The sequence below is a fragment of the Chiloscyllium plagiosum genome, unplaced genomic scaffold (genome assembly GCF_037043375.1).
Source record: "Chiloscyllium plagiosum isolate Xiang-an unplaced genomic scaffold, Cpla_swu_hap1 HiC_scaffold_8, whole genome shotgun sequence".
Taxonomy (NCBI): Eukaryota; Metazoa; Chordata; class Chondrichthyes; order Orectolobiformes; family Hemiscylliidae; genus Chiloscyllium; species Chiloscyllium plagiosum.
Window position 1 is genome coordinate 100,168,082 of NW_028270146.1, and position 19,538 is coordinate 100,187,619.

Below are 19,538 nucleotides of genomic sequence, written 5' to 3' on the forward strand. Positions count from 1 at the left end.
GAGTTATAGCAACGACTGTATTCAGAAATGATTATATCAATCTAGTATACTCATCTCACCCAGCTAACAGAGATGGATTTATGAATCAAGTTGATCTATAGTCTGCTTGCTGCTCTGTTAAGTGCTGTGACAAAGCCCTTTTCATATTAATGTTAAACCTAATGATGTACTGTTGTGACATTCAATCCTGTGATGCTTCAGTTTCTGCTCAACAGACAGCAAAGCCATTGCAAAATTTGCAATAAAAAAGCATCAATGCAGTGGCTGCCATGGTAACCAGGTTTTAGTATCAGTTCTAACTTCGACATTCTTTTGCTCAGATGGGAGATACATAGCTGGGACAAATCCATATACCAAGCAAGCCTTCTGATCTTGATCATTTTTAATGTCATCAAGCGTAGCCAGTACTGTGGGTGCCCCTACATCATAAATTGCTGTAGCTCCAAGGCAACATGTCACCACAATCTTCTCCAGGGCAATTACAGATGGACAATAAATGTTGGACTGTCCAGCAATGCCCATACCCAGTGAATGAATTTATAAAAATTCAAACCAATTACAGATTTCTACAAATATATACAGTCTCAAATACAAATAAAGCTAACCAATTAGATAGCTGATGATAAAGCCTATTTCTCTCAGAAATACTCTTTGTGGATATTGCCTAACTTGGAGTGTTACCAGAATACTGACATTATTTCAGGTTCCACTCCTCTGTAGTAATTTGTTTTATTGTAAGCAGCTGACAATATACCATGATCCATTACCATTTTGCAAGGAACTAGTTCGAAAGATCACTTAAGTGCATACCTTTGCAAGCCTGGCCCGTTTGATGAGGTCATTGAGTTTGCGTAGTGCAGCATTCCGAGGTAAACCTTTAATGTCCCTGAACAGGTCTTCCGTTTCCAACTCAAAAAGTTTCCGATTCTCTGTAATCTGCAGAGGTTTGGACCAGAAGGAGCCGATGTAGACGCGTACAACCTCTGGGGTGTCAATCACTTTGCCAAGGGACCACATCAATGCTCCATACACTCTCATGAGTTGTTGTGTATCAACTTGGTCTGCCTTGTTCAAGACAACTCTGATTTTATCATCTTGGCCTTTCAGTGCCTTGATAGCCTCAGAAAACTCATCAGATATATCCAACTTGTGAGCATCAAACAAAAGGATGATACGATCAACCCTCTCAGCAAACCATCGCAAAACTTCTGAAAAGTCATAACCTAATAGAGATACAGAGAGAAAACATGCATGAATACATGTTTCACCTATAAATTGCATGAAATAGCTCATGAGAGAAACCCCCAACAGATTTCAGGACCAACATTAATGCTTTACCTTCCTGACACCATAACTCAAATTAGCTCCACCTAGAGCCTTGTGTTGATCACATCCTCAGTGTATTCAACTCTAGAAGCTTGCAACAAATTCATCCCATACTGTATATTTATTTCATTCCTGATATAGTGTGCATTAAAGATATAGAGAAACAAAAATAGAATACACCCTACAAATATTGTCAATCAAGTAAAATCTAGAAGTTTAGAACATGAATTTCAGTACAGGAGGAGGAGTAGGCCATTCGGCCATCCTTTTTGAGCTGACACTGCCATTCTAGATAATCCCCTCAGTGCCATTTTCCCACATTATCACCATATTCCTTCATGTAAGGTTGAAGTCTGAACACTAAAAAGACAAGAAAAATGTTAATTCAAAGAAATACATTAGAAGAAACTAAAAGGTGAATATGAAGTAGATGGATGTCACACTGGAAAATTTAGTAGGACAAGTTATAACAGATAATAGCTGGAATGCTGAAATCAGGAGGAGTATAGCAATAGCCAGAAATAAGCTTGTAAAGGTGAAAGATGTGTGAACAGGAACATTCAAGCTACAACAGGGGAAATAACTCGATGCTACAGTCTGTCCACTTTCTCATGCGCCTTAGAAACTGGACAGCAAGTAAAGATGGATGAAACAAAACAGGCCTTAGAAACGTGGATGCTAAGACATAAGCACAAGACAAATTTGTAGATTCTTACGGTTACAAGAGCAAAAAAAAAACTCAAGTGTCATCTAGAAAACAAAGTCAGTATTTCAACCATTTGATCACAACCAACAATGGGTTTGCTGAAGAGGGAAAAGTATAGGGCAGCAGAAAGAGGGATGAGCCTAGGTGTAGTTGGATGACGAATGTCAGAGTAGAAGCAAAGATGATGCAAGTCAGATAAGCAGGAGATAACTGCTGCACAGATTGCCTGGAGTAGCTACCAGAGGAAGCAATTGGGCGTTTACACCAAATTGATTTCTTCTTCAAAAGTCAGAAAAAAAAAAGGGAAGTCTTGCTAAAACTATGCAAGGCACTGATCAGACCACAGCTAGAATACTGTGGACAGTTTTGGGCTCCTTATTTATGGGGACTGTCTGGTGAGTACAGGTCAAGTACAAATTAAAGTTTAGAAGAATGACAGACAAGCTTATTGAAATATACCAGATTATGATCATAGGGGTTGGTCTTGACAGCGTAGATGCAGAAAGGTTGTTTCCCCTCGTGGGGGAGTCTAGGACATAATCTCAGAATAAGAGGTTACCCATTTAGAACAAAGATGAGGAGGAATTCTTTCAAAGGATGGCATATCTGTGGAATTCTTTCCGGATTTCAAAACAGAATGGAGACAGCCACATAGAAACTGTCTCTGCCTTCTCAGTGTAAAGTGTACAACAACTACTGCCTTTTTTAAAGAGCCCCAAAACACATTTTTCTGATAGACACAAGGAAACAAACTTCATACAAATCAATTTAACATGCCAATTGTAATCATTGAGTTTAAAAAAGAAAAATAAAACGAACTTGAAAGAATGAGAACCACATAATTACAATATAGTCCTCCCAAGTTACCCTCATGTACTTATTGTCTTATGCCAAAGCAAAACAGAAAACTAAAGGTGAGAGTTTTAAGGAAGTCATTTTGAAATACAGGTCAGTCATTGAGATTAGTACTATTGAAAAACAGACTGCACTGAGAACAAAAGAAAGTAACTGCACATTAACCTGGACTGTAGCTACAACATATTGGACAGTTTATGAAAGTTATCAACTTGAAATGTTAACTTTTTTTCCCCACCTCTATGGATGCTGTATGATCTGCTGAGTGTTTTCAGCACTTTCCATTATTTCAGATGCCCAAAATTCTCAAAATTTCAGTTGTGTTTCAGAATACAGAAACATAATTTCCTGTTGATTCTTACTCAGACAAGGAACAAAATGAAACTACCCAAATTAGCAGAATGGAGTTTCAAATAAAGAAGTGATGTTCCCACTGCTGAGGGAGCAGCTTTTGTCTACACAGAATCTTGGGACTTCATGGAGGTTTTTGAATACAAGATTAAAAGATAAGGAAGTACCCTTAGATTATAGTATTCAGGATATCAAGGTTCAAACATTTTGCCTCCTATAGTAGAACATTGTGGCTATTTGTTACGCCATTGGTTCTGAAAAATCCACTTTGAAGAATGTTCGGAATCCTTTGTTGAGAGACATAGTGCTTGAATGCTCTCTCATTTCGCAAAAAGGAATCTTGGAGACAATGTATTGGTCTACAATTCACTGAAAAGATAACTCTGAATGACTCTTGCTGTTACTACACAAATTGGCTAACAAATGCAGTGAAGAAGAAATAACCCTGAAACTGTGAAATGCCCAAGCTACCTGCTGATTTGTTATTAAATTTGCAAAAGTAACATTTGACCTTTAGCATCATACTTTTCATGACGTTGGATATTAATTGTCCACTAAACACACAACTTTCAGTAACAATGCAAGTACTCTGCCAATGTTAGCATTGATAATGAGTATCATTCAATGGTCCATACCCAGAAATTGAAGAATTCAAAATGCTGACTTTCCTCCCTTCAGATTGAATTTTTGGACATATTAAAATTGCCACATTTTAAATTGTTATTGTTTGCTGTCTATCAATTCTCTTTTATACTCCTCTCTTCATTTTTCTTTCTCTACTTGATTTGATACTTTGTCCTCCTCTCAGCGCTGTACTCCTCATTTTTTTTGACCTCGCTAGTTAAGAATATACATTGTTTGCTTCTCTGTTTACCAAGGTCACAAACTGCATGTTATTCTCACCATGCAGTTTTCAACTTTCTCAGCAATTTTGCAGGCAAAAAAAATTAAAAATCAAAAAAGTGTGCACCACAAGTGTAAAAGGGCACGAGTGAGAGAATCACACTTCATGACGTTTGGTCCTTTGAATCATTCAAATTATAGATTTTAGGAAGAGTGGTAGCAACATCCTAAACTTTCCTCGTTATTTCCAGAGCATACTTGCATCAGTATGGAACAACATTCCTTATGAACAGCATGCCAAGTGCCCTGAGAGTTTACATTCAAAAATGTGGAGCCTGAGAGAGACTTTACTCAGACAAATGTTCAGCGTAATCATGATATGGACTGCTTGGAGCCTTTCCTAAAATAAAACTTTCCAGTATTGCCTTCATCCAGCTCTCAATAAAAATAAAACTTCTTGAATACAAGACTAGTGGTAACTTTATGCAAATATAGACAATGATGTGTTAAGAGTATAATCTAAAACACAAAGACAAGGAGACATCATTCTGTTGAAGTAAATCACACTCTTAACAGAATTCTTCAATATGGAGTGAGTACTTCTTTATTTGTTGTGGGATGTAGGCATTGCCAACTGGTCCAGCATTTATTGGCCATCCGGCAGCATGGTGGCTCAGTGGTTAGCACTGCTCTATCACAGCGCCAGGGACCCAGGTTCGATTCCAGCCTCGGACAGCTGTCTGTGTAGAGTTTGTACATTCTCCCAGTGTCTGTGTGGGTTTCCTCTGGGTGCTCTGGTTTCCTTCCACAATCCAAAAAAGATGTGCAGGCCAGGTGAATTTGCCATGCTAAGTTGCCTATAGTGTTAGGTGCATTAGTCAGAGGGAAATGGGTTTGAATGAGTTGTTCTTCGGAGGGTCGGTGCGGACTTGTTGGGTCGAAGGGCCTGTTTCCACACTGTAGGGAATCTAATCTAATCCATAATAGCCCTGGAGAAGGTGATGATGAGCTGCCTTCTTAGAACAATCAAGTTATCGGGGTATAGATAGACCAACAGTGTTATCATGGAGAGAATTCCTGTTTTTTGACACAGTAACAGTGAAGAAATGTGGATATAAATTCCAAACCTGAATATGTGTAATTTGGTGGAGAACTTGCCTCCATGCATGTGCTGCTCTTGCCATTCCAAGTGATGGAGATTGCCAGTTTGGAAGGCGCATATAGACTAACTGTAATCTTTTAATGACTAACATAACAGGACCTAGAACAAAGAGGATGTTTCTAGTTACGTGAGGTGTGGTGAGAGTTAATCATAACTTATTGAGTATCGGTTTCTCTTGGAGCTGCACTTAACTGTGATCAGAGACGAATGTGGAATTGGCTATTTTCCCTGCTTTACAATAACCTTCAACTCTGCAGAATTGCCCTGAGTCTAGAATAGTTTAGTGTGGGTTAATAGACTAAAAGTTCTTTTGCTGACTTCTTTTTGGAACAGTCATAACACAACCAGCCAAGCAGGTTTTCTCACTTTGACAACCCATTGAGCTGTAGATGAAGTGAGAATGTATTCCTCAGTTAGCCTACTAAATGCTTGTCATATTATAGAAATATTGACAACTTGCAAATTGGTGAGGAGCCACTAAGCTATGTTATCCTCCACTAGCCAAGAAACAACACGCAAATAGATAGTGATATATGGCTGAGGAAGGAAAAGGATTGTATATTGCAAACAACTTCAAGGTATTGTATGGTTTGATAGCTTTATGCAATAAATTGTATGTTTGTCAAACAGATCAATGCCTTTATTATACTGTTTTGCTCTAAGATTAATTACAATCTCTCAACATTTAATTTTTTTAAAATCCATGGTCAGAGTTTTTAAGTTAGTGAAGCAAGAATCCTTTAACAGGACTACTGAAGAACTACCTTTGATAAGTCATAAATAGTAATTACTTTATAAACAAGAATCAAAGTTAAGCCAATATACTACAATGAACACACTTTTATATCAACTGCTCTTTGCATAACAGATGCCTATCCAGCAAACAGAAATTCTTAAAGCTAGTGCTATACAGCAAAAATTCTTGGAGACTACCCTGAAAGGTAGAACTGTGAAAGGCAAAAGAGGGCAGCTAAACAAATGCAGAGACACACAAGGAAGCAGATCAAGACAGAAGCACTAGGGGAGAAATCAGATGCAAGACAGAATTCTGCAGGTAAAGCATATCACCAGTACAAATGGAAATCATAGGAATGATAAGACGACATTCTGGATGCATGGAGTTCAGGAAGGAGTGCTTTTTTTTCTTGCATGATCTTCCTTTCTGTCCAAAATAACAACTTACTTTTATTAAGCTATTGAAAGCTGAGCTTACTCCAGCTTCCAAGCCTCCAGTCTCCATGGAGCAGTTACCTAGGGAGCTGCCAAGAATACTTTGACTGTACTCTTGCGAGGATGCAATCCAGTTTTGTGCCTTTTAACAACAGCAGAATGGGATTGGCTGACTCCGCCTACTCTCATTACTTAAACAGTGAAGAACAGTACATAACAAAACTTGGGGAGAGACAAAAAGTAATATTGTTCTATATCATTGATTCCTGGGGTGCAAGTGTCACTGGCTAGATCAGCATTTAGTGTCAACTCCTAAATGCCCTGAGGTAGAGATTTAATTGAGAAAACTGTTTACAGGCAATCCAGCAGATGTGTGTACATAAAACAGCAAATGAGTCAACTGTGAAAAACTGCTTCCTTAATAGTATTTTTATTTATCCATGGATGTGGGCATTGTTGGCTAAGTCATTTATTGCCCACCTCTAATTGCCACATCAGGAATATGGAGGCTGATTTGAAGTATCATCACAGGGGTATGTTTTCCTCCAAGCCTGGTCTCAGTCTGGTATTGTCCATTCTTCTAACCAAAAATAATCAGGCACTGGCAAGCTCAAATGCTGACTAAGGAGTTAAGCAACTGGGAACTAGGAGAATTCTATAATAATTGCCAGATTGAAAGTTCCCAAAATGTGGTCAACATTAACACTGAGTAAGCAACATTACAAAATCAAGAATCATCTTTCATAACACAATATCATGCACATATTGCTCAACACAGTTTAAGTATATATTAAGTGTTAACACAGCCAGCATGAAGATAAATTTAGATTATATTGCACACTTCCTCATTTGCCAGATTAATTCAGATACTAAGACCCAAAACTAGTTTCAACTTCTGCAATTTTCAATTTAGAAGTATTTGCACAATTGGTCATGGTGCTTGGTTTTGGTTTCACCACTGAACAGACATGGTCTTTCTTGCAGGTTAGTCCACACTCTTCCAAGAGAAAGATGAAAATCTGCTAAATTAGAAGAAAAGGCTAGTTGGGTCATGATCACACCTTGCTAGTGTTTCAAGCCCATCCCAACATCTGGCTCCACCCTTTACATTTAATAATATCCTTGGAGCAATTTGAGGAAAGTATTTTAACCACTTTCAGTTTTAAGTTGACATGCTCCTCATTCATATTTGTAGATTTTGGCCTGACTGACTGTAAGTCGATATTTTCAGCTCACTTTCTGTTCACTACTTAAAAAGGAAAATTAGCATTTAATTGACACCTTCCATTGTTTTGAGGATGTCCTAAATGACTTCACAGCCAAGGAAGTTTGAGGGAAGCTAGGTCAGCTAGGTCAGCGTGCAAGAAACACAAGAGTTTAACACTTTAGGAGGGAAAGCGATTCAAAGGCAATCTGTGGAGATGGGAAAGAGGGCGAAAATTGTAGAGGAGAAGGTCGATATAATCAATGTCAAATGGTGGAGAAAGGTTAGAGTACAAGGGATATAGTGTTCCATGGTCACAGTGGAAACGATCCTTGGTAGCCTCAGTGATGTGGCATGTATAAAAACCTGGATGTAGACAAATTGAAAAAGAAACTTCAGGAAAGATGGTCATGGAGTAGATGAATGAACAGTGTCAAGGATCTTAAAAAGAAAAGGCAAGTTGGATTTGGGACATTGGTCAATGGTATATTTTCCCTTCTCGGGAAGGGCAACAACAGGAGTTTTGAGGAGGAGGATGGGCCAGGGGGAAGCGAAAAGTTACCTAAAGTCTGGGTCAAGAGCTGGAGATCAATTAGTGCGGAGAGAATCTGAAGAAAAAATAAATGGGATTTATGGAAGAAAAAGCAAAGTAAAACAAAAGAAATAAATATTCTCTCTCCCAATAAGCAAGAGAAAAATCTCCTCAAATGCTAAGTGTGCCACTGCATTCTCACCATTAATGTAAGCATTAGCAATTCCCAGAGTGTGAACAGCAAACAGCACATCAGCTTAATGCAATATAAAATGACACTCATCTTCTTAGAATCAAACCAACGTTCAGAATAAAGCAATTGAACTTATTCAAAATGAGACAGGTAATCAGCAGAGTTAAAAATCACATACACCAGGTTGTTGTCCAACAGGTTTAATTGAAAGCACTTGCTTTCGGAGTGCTGCTCCTTCATCAGGTGGTTGTCAGTACTCCGAAAGCTAGTGCTTCAGATTAAATCTGTTGGACTATAACGTGTTGTGTGAATTTTAACTTTGTACACCCCAGTCCAACACCGGCATCTCCAAAGAGTGGTAATCAGCAGCACTCTGTGCAAATCAATGAATCTTAAGTAATTAGAAGAATTAATTAATACCTCCTCTTGAGTTCAGCACCACAGATCCCAGTCTTCAGACAATCTGATCCACTCTACCTGCATTAAGGCATGGGCCCTCACAACATATTGGCATTAGAGAGTCATAGAGATATACAACATGGAAACAGATCCTTTGGTACAACTTGCCCATGCCGACCAAGTATCCTAAATAAATCTAGTCTCATTTGCCCACATTTGGCCCATATCCCTCTAAACCCTTCCTATTCATATACCCATCTAGATGCCTTTTCAATGTTGTACCAGCCTCCACCACTTCCTCCAGCAGCATATTCCTTACACACACCACCCTCTGAGAAAAAGTTGCCCCTTAGGCCCCTTTTAAATCTTTCCCCTCTCACCCTAAACCTATGCCCTCTAGTTTTGGATTCCCCCACCTCTGGAGAAAAGACCTTGTCTATTCACCTCATGATTTAATAAACCCATCAGCCTCAGACACTCAGATACCGTGGCCAAAGTGGAGCTCAGAGGCAAGGAATTCTGTGGCAAATAACTCACCTGTTCCCTCAATGTCTATCCACGAGCTACCAGGATCATTAGGACAGTGATTGAATACCTTGAGATGTTATTTTAAAGCTTTTTAATCATTTACACAAGTCGTAATGGAAACCGACTATGATTACTATTATAGACACACGCATGGAAGGACCACATATTTTAATTCATTGGATTAAAAACTCAAACGAAAATTTGATTGCTTTATTTGAAAAAAAAATTTATAACTTAATAAACAAGTGTTGCATATTGTTGAGTTGTTTTTGGAAACAACGAGGGAAAGTTGAGAATGAATAGCATTAAGAAGAATCTTTGGCCAGGCAACAGCTCTCTGACTGGCTGAGCTGCAGCATGTTAAAAAACTGCAAGAGCTTAAACCAGTAGAGTGAAAACATCCAACCTGCAGACAGCATCCTCTCTCCCTCCTTCTGTATAGGGGGTTTACAAAAGACAGGTTGGTGGATTTCTCAGGTTAAAATAAGACAGCTTTAGGTGCAATTATTAAATCACAATTACAGCGCTATTTCCATTTTAGACATGGATGAGTGCAGCTCCAACAACACAAACAGCCTAACACCAAAGCAGTCAGCTTGACTGGCACAACATCTGAATATCTTCAACAGTCATTCCCTTCAGTACTGATGCACAATCGCACCATTGAGTAGTATCTACAAGGTGCACTGCAACAACTCACCAAAACTCCAAACACTTGCTCCCTCTATTTGTTCAACTACATATTCTATAATTGGCACCTAGTAAATTAAATCTCCATGCTCTGAAAAAAGGATGATTTTTATGTAGTATTCTCAATAGTCAATGCATTCATTTTAATAAACTTAGTCGAACATTTCTTAACATTAAAAGTGATTTGCATATCTTAAAACTAAAATATCTGCAATATAAGCACATTGTGAGAGATCACATTTAGGACAAGATGAGCAAACATTAATGGCCTGATAATCTGCAAGGTCTAACATGTGCTCCAGGGACAAAGTCAGATAAATCAGGAGATAAATTTAATACAAAGAATATGATTCAGACTATCAGAAAGAGATGAGATAATATGGTAAAAAGCAATGCTAGTGTCACATGCCTTTAGAATTTACAAGATAACTCAATGGATTAATGTGTTACATATTAATTAGAAATAACTTGTCAAGACGTCGTTGTTCTCATTTACAAAATTGTTATTCCCGTAATTAGTGAAACATACAATAGCCCAAGAATTTGAATCTCTGTTAACAACCTATGCAAACAGATTATAGCTACAATCTTGCAACTCTTCCAGATGAGTCCTCCCATGTGTGCCTATAACAGTAATCACAGTTGGTTTCCATTCTGACTTGTGTAAATGATTAAAAAGCTTTAAAATAACATCTCAATATTCCTAGTTTTGAACTGGTTTCAAATGATTTGGATCAGTTTGTATATTTAATATACTCCAGGAAAAACTTATGACCCAGGACATTTTAGGTGCCAGAAATACACTTGTGCTGCAGATAAAATAAAACTCAGGTACATACTCATGAGTAATATTCAATTTCTCAAGGGGCGGACAAATGTGAAAATGGAGAATGATCGTGTACAATTTAGCAATGTGTACTTATGGTTAATAATGATCTATTTGAACTTAGAGAAACAAAGGTACCCTTTGTAGAAGGATTACTTGTTGTTCGCTCAAATATTCAGCTTCGCAATTCACCTTCAGGTGTTCAGCACTAAATGCAACATCTAATAAAAGTAGCAGAGATATAAAGCAAGGTTGGAAAAAGCAACGCTTCAGAAACTTCTTGCATTGAAGATGTGACCAAATGAGATTTCACTTTGTCCCACAGGTCAATATCTACACGGCTGCTACAGAATGCGTACAAAAGCCTAGACTGAAAACAAATTACTGTGGATACTGCATATCTGATACAAACACAAAATGCTGGAAAAACTTAGCAGGTCTGGCAGCATCCATGGGAAGAAAAACAGCATTTCAAGTTCCTGACTGGTCCAAAGAACAGTCATATCAGACTCAAAATGTTAACTGATTCTCTCCAAGGATACTGCCAGACTTGTTGAGTTTCTCCAGCACTGCTTCCATTGTCTGCTGAAGCCTGTTAGCTAATATTAATTTGGAGACAAGAGATCCAACCAAACATATGAGGAGAAGTTGCAAGGGCTTATTAATTTAATTGTAATCACCACCTTAGTTATTCGAGTAACTCTGTTTGTTACAATGCATTGGGGTCCGACTGTGCAACAGGAGTTGAATTCAGGCCAGGATTCAACTCATTGGTCTAACTGTTCAGCTTTATCAAGGCGTGTTAATGGAGGAAAAGCATGCTACCAATCACAGACAAAAGTAGATTACACTAAAGCACTGCTTTAAAAGAAGCATTTCACCAAATTCACTTAGCATCCAAGCAAATGATCAGTGCAATGAGAGTAAATCCATCATTTACAACATTTGCAGAGCTTGGATTTGAAAATAGTGGCTCATTGGTGTTGGATACTTTTGTGAAAGTTTATATTTGGAAAAGAAAAGTTAGGTCAGACAGACCTTGCAATTTCTCTCTGTAAACTGTTTAGTTGGGAACATCTCAAGTTGGAACAGAAACAAGTACAATCTCGCTTCTCAAAAGGAGTTTTTTGAAGCAGTTAATGAAATAAGTTTTTAAAAGTTAGTTTGTGTAACTTCCAGACTAGAAGGGCTTAGTTAGAATTCTGTAGATGTTTAGAAGATAGGACAATCGAAGCTCTCAATTTTGAGAGTGTTCATGTAAGAAGATCAAGGATAGTCAGCATGGTTTTGTGAAGGGCAGGTCGTGCCTCACAAACCTTATTGAATTCTTTGAAAAGGTGACGAAGGAGGTTGATGAGGGGAAAGCGGTAGATGTGGTATATATGGATTTTAGTAAGGCGTTTGATAAGGTTCCCCATGGTAGGCTACTGCAGAAAATACGGAGATATGGCATGGAGGGTGAGTTGGAGGTTTGGATTAGGAATTGGCTGGATGGAAGAAGACAGAGGGTAGTAGTTGATGGCAAAGTTTCTTCATGGAGTGCCGTCACTAGCGGTGTTCCGCAAGGATCTGTTTTGGGACCATTGCTGTTTGTCATTTTTATAAATGACCTGGAAGAGGGGTTAGAAGGTTGGGTGAGCAAGTTTGCGGATGATACGAAAGTCGGAGGAGTTGTTGACAGTGAGGAAGGATGTGGCAGGTTACAGCAGGATATAGAGAAGCTGCAGAGCTGGGCAGAAAGGTGGCAAATGGAATTCAATGTAGCTAAGTGTGAGGTGATTCACTTTGGGAAGAATAACAAAAAAATGGGGTACTGGGCTAATGGTCGGATACTTGGTAGTGTGGATGAGCAGAGGGATCTTGGTGTCCATGTACACAGATCTCTGAAAGTTGCCACCCAGGTAAATAGTGCGGTGAGGAAGGCATATGGCGTACTGGCTTTTATTGGTAGAGGAATTGAGTTCCGGAGTCCTGAGGTCATGATGCAGTTGTATAAGACTCTGGTGCGGCCGCATCTGGAATATTGTGTGCAGTTTTGGTCGCCATACTATAGGAAGGATGTGGAGGCACTGGAACGGGTGCAGAGGAGGTTTACCAGGATGTTGCCTGGTATGGAAGGAAGATCGTATGAGGAAAGACTGAGACACTTGGGGCTGTTTTCATTAGAGAAAAGAAGGTTTAGGGGTGACTTGATTGAGGTGTACAAGATGATTAGGGGGTTAGATAGGGTTGACAGTGTGAACCTTTTCCCGCCTATGGAGTCGGGTATTACAAGGGGGCATAGCTTTAAATTAAGGGGGGGGGTAGATATAGGACTGAAGTTAGGGGTAGGTTCTTCACTCAGCGAGTCGTAAGTTCATGGAATGCCCTGCCAGTAGCAGTGGTGGACTCTCCCTCTTTATGGGCATTTAAGCGGGCATTGGATAGGTATATGGAGGATAGTGGGTTAGTATAGGTTAGGTGGGCTTGGATCGGCGCAACATCGAGGCCAAAGGGCCTGTACTGCGCTGTATTCTTCTATGTTCTATGTTCTAAGACTCCACAGTTCACAGGACAGAGAATCAGTTAAGTATAAGCTTAAAGATTGAGAAAAAGGTAGTCTTAAGATTTGTTAACTGCATTCTATAACTAATTATCTTAGATTTTCTTTTGATTTTGTCTTTTGAGTAATAAACGTCTGTTGTGCTGTTAAGAAATTATACCACCTATGTTTCAGTGAATGACTTCCACATTACGCAAAATTTTTAAAATAGCGATCCAGATTTCATTCTGGGATCTGACTTGTCCAGTTGTACAGTCAGCTGGTATCAGCAGTTCCCATGTGATCAGTGAATGCAGTTTTTGTCCCTAATTTCAGGACAATGAGACAGTTACTCAAAATCCCTGCTAGAACTTGAAAAAACTTCCAGATATAACATTATTGTAAGGAATTACCAGAACAATTGCACTTATGAAAATTTAGAAATTATTTCAATTGGTTTAACACAAACACACTTGCCATCATGTTTCTATTTCCAGCCTACAAACTCTGCTGTGGAAGTGTGTTATGTGACTAACTACCATGTAATTTGTTGCAAGCATCAGAATTTGTGTCCCTGCCAGCACTTGGTTCCAGTTGTTTACTGTGACAGGCTTCATTCTATGGGTTTGTTTAATGGGCAGGGTATCAGATATTTAGCCTGGAGTGTACAGATTAGATTACTTACAGTATGGAAACAGGCCCTTCGGCCCAACAAGTCCACGCCGACCCACCAAAGCGTAACCCACCCATACCGCTACATTTACCCCTTTACCTAACACTACAGGCAATTTAGCATGGCCAATTCACCTGACTTGCACATCTTTGGACTGTGGGAGGAAACCGGAGCCCCCGGAGGAAACCCACGCAGACACGGGGAGAACGTGCAAACTCCACACAGTCAGTCGCCTGAGTCGGGAATTGAACCCGGGTCTCTGGCGCTGCGAGGCAGCAGTGCTAACCACTGTGTCACCGTGCCGCCCACTACACAGACATAATTTCATTGAGGAGGGGATTGCAGAAATAGCTATTTTTAAAATGGAGGAAAAGAGGAAAGAAACTAAATTAGCAAACAAGACAAAAACTGTCCTTGCATGGGAAAAGTTAAAAGTTGAAAACGTCAGTCAAGGTCACCATCAATAAAAGCATAACTCAGGAGGAACCAGAAATAAAATACTCAGCTATTCCTGTGCGCAGTTCAGGAGAAATGCCTTATATCCACCCAGCTTCCTTTTAAAAAGGAGTCCACTCACCTCTGCTCATTCGTTGCTTCTCCCCAGAGAGGATTCCAGGTGTGTCAATGATAGTTATGCTTTCCAGTACTTGGTTTGGGAGCTGAGCACACATGAATCTGTTAAAAAAAAAGGGGAAAGAAAAGCATCAAGGAGACCCTGTATACTCTAAACGTATTGCACCTCAAACATTGCAGTCAACCTATTTTAATCAAAACATTGGAAAGGAAAGTGCAGGAAAGTTCTGCGTGTAACCTGCACTTGCAATACAAGTGTATCCAGAAACAACAGGGCAATAAATTGAGAGAAATTTGTCCACAATTTGCCTTCAGCTAAAACCAATCATGACATTGAAGGTTATAGAAACTGAAGGACCAAGAGATTAAATGACTGATACCATATATAGATTTTTATTTCAAAATACGAATAGCACAGACCATATTCTGTCACTGTTTCAGTCACCCAGACCAATACATTTTAGGAGTTTTGCAATGTTTCAATGTATCAATAACAACTGCTTGCAATTAACTATACAAACCATAATTAGTGGTTCTAGCAGTTTCCATTTAATTTGCCAATCTCAGACAGGGCTACCAAACACCCATAAGGAAGAGAGAAGATGCAGGTTTCTCTATCTGAATGATATCCAGCAGCTTGCTGATCCACTGTTCAGACTCATTAATGAAGAATGTGTACGTTTGAGAGGTGGTAGAGGACAGAGAACACTCATGAAACTACATCCCAACAAGTCACTGTGCTAGTAGGAGAGTGAAGAGGAAGATAGATAATATTAACAGACAGTGTGCACCTGTGACAATGTTGCTCCTTCAACAAGGTTATTCTGTCCTTGGTTTTTCCCCCAAGAGGGGTTGTAAAGGCAGAAGTGAGAAATGTCTGAAATGGCTACTTTAATAACGACCAACAGATGCTGTCTAAATTAATAATCAAAAAAGGCTTTCAGGTGTTTTTTTTTTAGAAAAACACTTGTACATTGAGTGGGGAGTGGACAGTTCTCCCAGTTCAGGGTTTCTTTCTTCTAGTTTTGGGTTAGTTATAGCTGGGGACCCTAAGAAACAGCTCCGTGCTGATCCTCTTTCTGACATCTCTCTCCTGTAAGAACCTGTGTTTGAATTTACCTTCTTGCCAAGGGGTGTGTTTATGGGATGTTGCAGGAAATTGGAATAGCTCTTTGTTAAGTTGTGTTTTCAAATAGTTATGTTACTTAAAATTTGGTTTTCTTTTGTTCGTGTATAAATAAATTCTGCTTGGTTTAGAACGGAGTGTTTCGACGAGCTGTGTCACTCCTGGAACATTCAACTTACATCTGCTTAAAACTAGAAAGTTTTAAATGTTCTTAAAAATGTTTTGAGTGGGTCTGGCCTGGTCCATAACACTTCTTAAACAATTGTGTGTTAAATAAGGAGAAAGCAGCAGCTGCGTTGGCCACCTAGCTGTTAAACGTTCCCCATTCAAGAATCAAGATGTATGAAAGACGCAAAGATTAAGTTTTTTTTGCATTTTTTTGGCTTGCTGACTGCGCCTTTGACTCCAATCACAAGGCACGAGAAATTTAAACCCCAATTGTAATTAAATTCCACATCTCAACCTTAAATCAATACAGTGCCTTGGTCAAAGATTACAGCTTTGAGTGAGAAGCCAAGCAACATTATTCAGACACAAACGTGTGTGATGGGTGTGTGCGACAGTTCCTATTTCAATTGTCATGTTATGTAAATCCAGGAAGTCCCTGTGACCGAATCAGTTATTTAAGGAAGCTTAATTGTTCCATTTAGAGCTTTGGTTTGGAATTGAAACATCAGGTCAGATCAGTGGTGACAAGTATGAATCACTGAACAGCGAAACGTTTATTAAAAATAAAGTTTCATACAGCAATTACACAGGTTTTTCTTTTGAAAAGGAAAACTGCATGATTTTTTTTTATTGTATATGCATGTTACATAATCAGTAAATACATGAATAAATAAAGCAGATGTTTGTTACCCTGTGCATATCAGTGTACATATCAGGGTTAATTAAGATACTCTCAAGGTCACTCAGAGATGGGATTGACCCAAGAAAATTATTTAAGATAGGGATCTGGGGAAAAAAAAAAGTACAGTAAGCAAAGCAGGATAAAGCCTAAAACTGCAAATACCCAAACTACAATTGTTGCACTGCCTCTACCCAATGAATATTTTGATAAACACAAAAACTCACAACTGCAGTCATTTTTTTTTCCAGAAAAGGGAAAAATAGGGAGGCTAAAAAAACCAAGGAGAGCTTGCTGAAAAAATGTTATGCTTTAATCTAATAACTTTCACTCAGCTTTTCTTTAATTGTATGAAACAAGGAACTGCGTCCAACTAGCACAAACTTTTGAGAAAGATTTCATAGCTGTGCTCAGAATATCAAAAATAGATTGATGCTATTTTGTATTTTACTCTTTCTCTCAAGTCTCCTTGTACCACATTGCACAAATTGTTTTATTTCCAAACCTTAGACAGTATCCCTTAGAAACGGATATGCAAGGAGTTACACAAACAGACAAGTGACAAAATCCCACATCCTCAATGTGAATACTCAGACCAAATTGTTTAACTTGGCTTGAAAAGTTTCCATGTTGGGATGTGACAGGCCCCATACAACGCAGCACCACATGTGAAGTGTATCCTTGTCAAAGGCAAAATGTTACTGTACAGAAGCAGAAATTGTCCCTAATCTTTTCTAAGAGTTCAACTTTAAGCTGTGTGGATGTACATTATGTGATGACTTAATGCATATAACAACTGAATATTTCAACTAGTAAAACAGAATTCTTTGTACAGTTGCCTGGTCACTTCAAGTGAATACAAGTGTGTTCTCTCTCATGTTACATGTCAAAGAATGCCTCTGGGCGGAGGTTTCCGTTGTTCACAAATCCAGTGAAGTCACACAACAGTCCAGTCAGTTTGAGGACAGACAGCAACTCAAACAGCACTTCCAAACAACATCTCATTGCACTGTTCAGGTTTACAGAATCGTAGGGGCCAGCCCAAACTGCTTTGAAACAAACACAAAGTGCTGGAGAAACTCAGCAGGTCTAGCAGTCTCATTGGAGAGAGAAGTAGAATTAATGTTTCAAGTCTGATGTGACTCTTCAGAACATGCTTAAAGTTCAAAGAATCATAGAATCCTTGCAGTGTGGAAACAGGCCCTTCAGCCATACAAGTCCACACCAACCCTCCAAAGAGTAACCCACCCAGGCCCATCCCCCCCCCACCCTATTACCCCACATTTACCCCTGACTAATGCACCTAACCTACACACCCCTGAACACTATAGGTAATTTAGCATGGCCATATCACCTGACCTGCATGTCTTTGGACTGGGGGAGGAAACCGGAGCACCCAGAGGAAACCCATGCACACATGGGGAAAATGTGCAAACTCCACACAGACAGTCACCCGAGGCTGGAAACAAACCGAGGTCCCTGGCACTGTGAGGCAACAGTGCTAACCACTGAGCCACTTTGCCATACCTCAGTTGGTCTCAGCCATTCCCAGGTGGAATTTTGGTACCCTATTCCTGATGACTTTTAACAGACTTATACCACACACCCATCTGGTGGATAGGAGCAGGCATGATAACCACACTGTGGGCGGCACGGTGGCACAGTGGTTAGCACTGCTGCCTCACAGCGCCAGAGACCCGGGTTCAATTCCCGCCTCAGGCGACTGACTGTGTGGAGTTTGCACGTTCTCCCCGTGTCTGCGTGGGTTTCCTCCGGGTGCTCCGGTTTCCTCCCACAATCCAAAGATGTGCAGGGTCAGGTGAATTGGCCGTACTAAATTGCCCGTAGTGTTAGATAAGGGGTAAATGTAGGGGTATGGGTGGGTTGCGCTTCGGCGGGTCGGTGTGGACTTGTTGGGCCGAAGGGCCTGTTTCCACACTGTAATGTAATGTAATCTAATCTACTTAACTAACCCACTGTTTAGGTTCACCCCATGAAGAAAGTCACTGCTGATGGCTTTGTAAGTAAGCAAGGTCAGTAAACTGGTGGAAGATTTCTTTCCTATTTATTCCCATTAACTTAGACAACCAATCACCAATTAGGGGCTCAAAGAAACTGCTCTTCCATATTGGCTCCTAAACAAAAGACTTCTGCAGCAATGCAAGTTATGGGAAGCTTCATGTAACAAATATGAAATTCAGGTTAAAACTGCCTCACTCATTTCTTACCAGAGTTCTGTAACTAGCACAGAGGGGTCGATACTGGAGTCAAAACACTAACCCCAAGTCAAATATCTTTAGCTAAGAACACGATACGGTTTTACCTCCATGGAAAAGCATTTGTAAAAGGACGATAACTTTAGAATCACATTCAGAAAATCTCAACATGCAAAGGTCACACATACCTATTTAGGAAAGCATTCCCGAAGGAATTTAGCTTCCGGAAAGGCTTTTTGGGATCAACCACAAGTGCGTTGCCAGGAATGATCCCTTCCTCTTGCCCATGCATCACAGCAATGAAGGAATCAGTTGTTGGTTCAGGCCCAATCCTCATGCCAGGGAAGTCCTGTTCCAGTAGATATCTAACAGTATCAAAAGATCACATTAATTAGAATTAGGATATTGCTGTGTTCTGTAACAACTTGAGAACAATGCAAGTGCTCTTGAATTACTGTGAAACACAATGTCTGACTTGTTTTTTAAATGAAAACATAGAACTCCACGAGACTTCTTTTTAAAATACTAATTCCCATGTGGATACAAGTCTAGAGGGTTCTGAAACATGGAGATTGTATTGAAATCTGAGACATAATTAATTCTTCAAAATGTTCAAGCTGCAAAGGAGTATTTGTAAGATAGGGAAATGGGTCAGTAGTTGTTATACACTGAATATGTATGTTCAGTGGAGTTGGAGGTACAGGTTTACAGCTTATTGAAAGCAATATTTGAAGTTGACAAAGTTTTTTTAAAAAATTAATAGAATTCCAGGTTTATCACAAGATATACAATGTAAA

At 39.4% G+C, this 19,538-nt stretch overlaps 1 protein-coding gene across 1 annotated transcript in view; it reads right to left on the reverse strand.

Moving 5' to 3' along the window:
• Window positions 1-19,538, reverse strand: part of LOC122553870 (EH domain-containing protein 1-like) — a 75,540-nt gene that overhangs the window by 38,955 nt on the left and 17,047 nt on the right. Inside the window, exons 2-4 of the mRNA XM_043698319.2 lie at window positions 18,930-19,106; window positions 14,557-14,654; window positions 811-1,223 (exon numbers count right to left, since the gene is read on the reverse strand). Coding sequence (XP_043554254.1) covers window positions 811-1,223; window positions 14,557-14,654; window positions 18,930-19,106 — 688 coding nt within the window. The remainder of the gene's footprint in view (window positions 1-810; window positions 1,224-14,556; window positions 14,655-18,929; window positions 19,107-19,538) is intronic.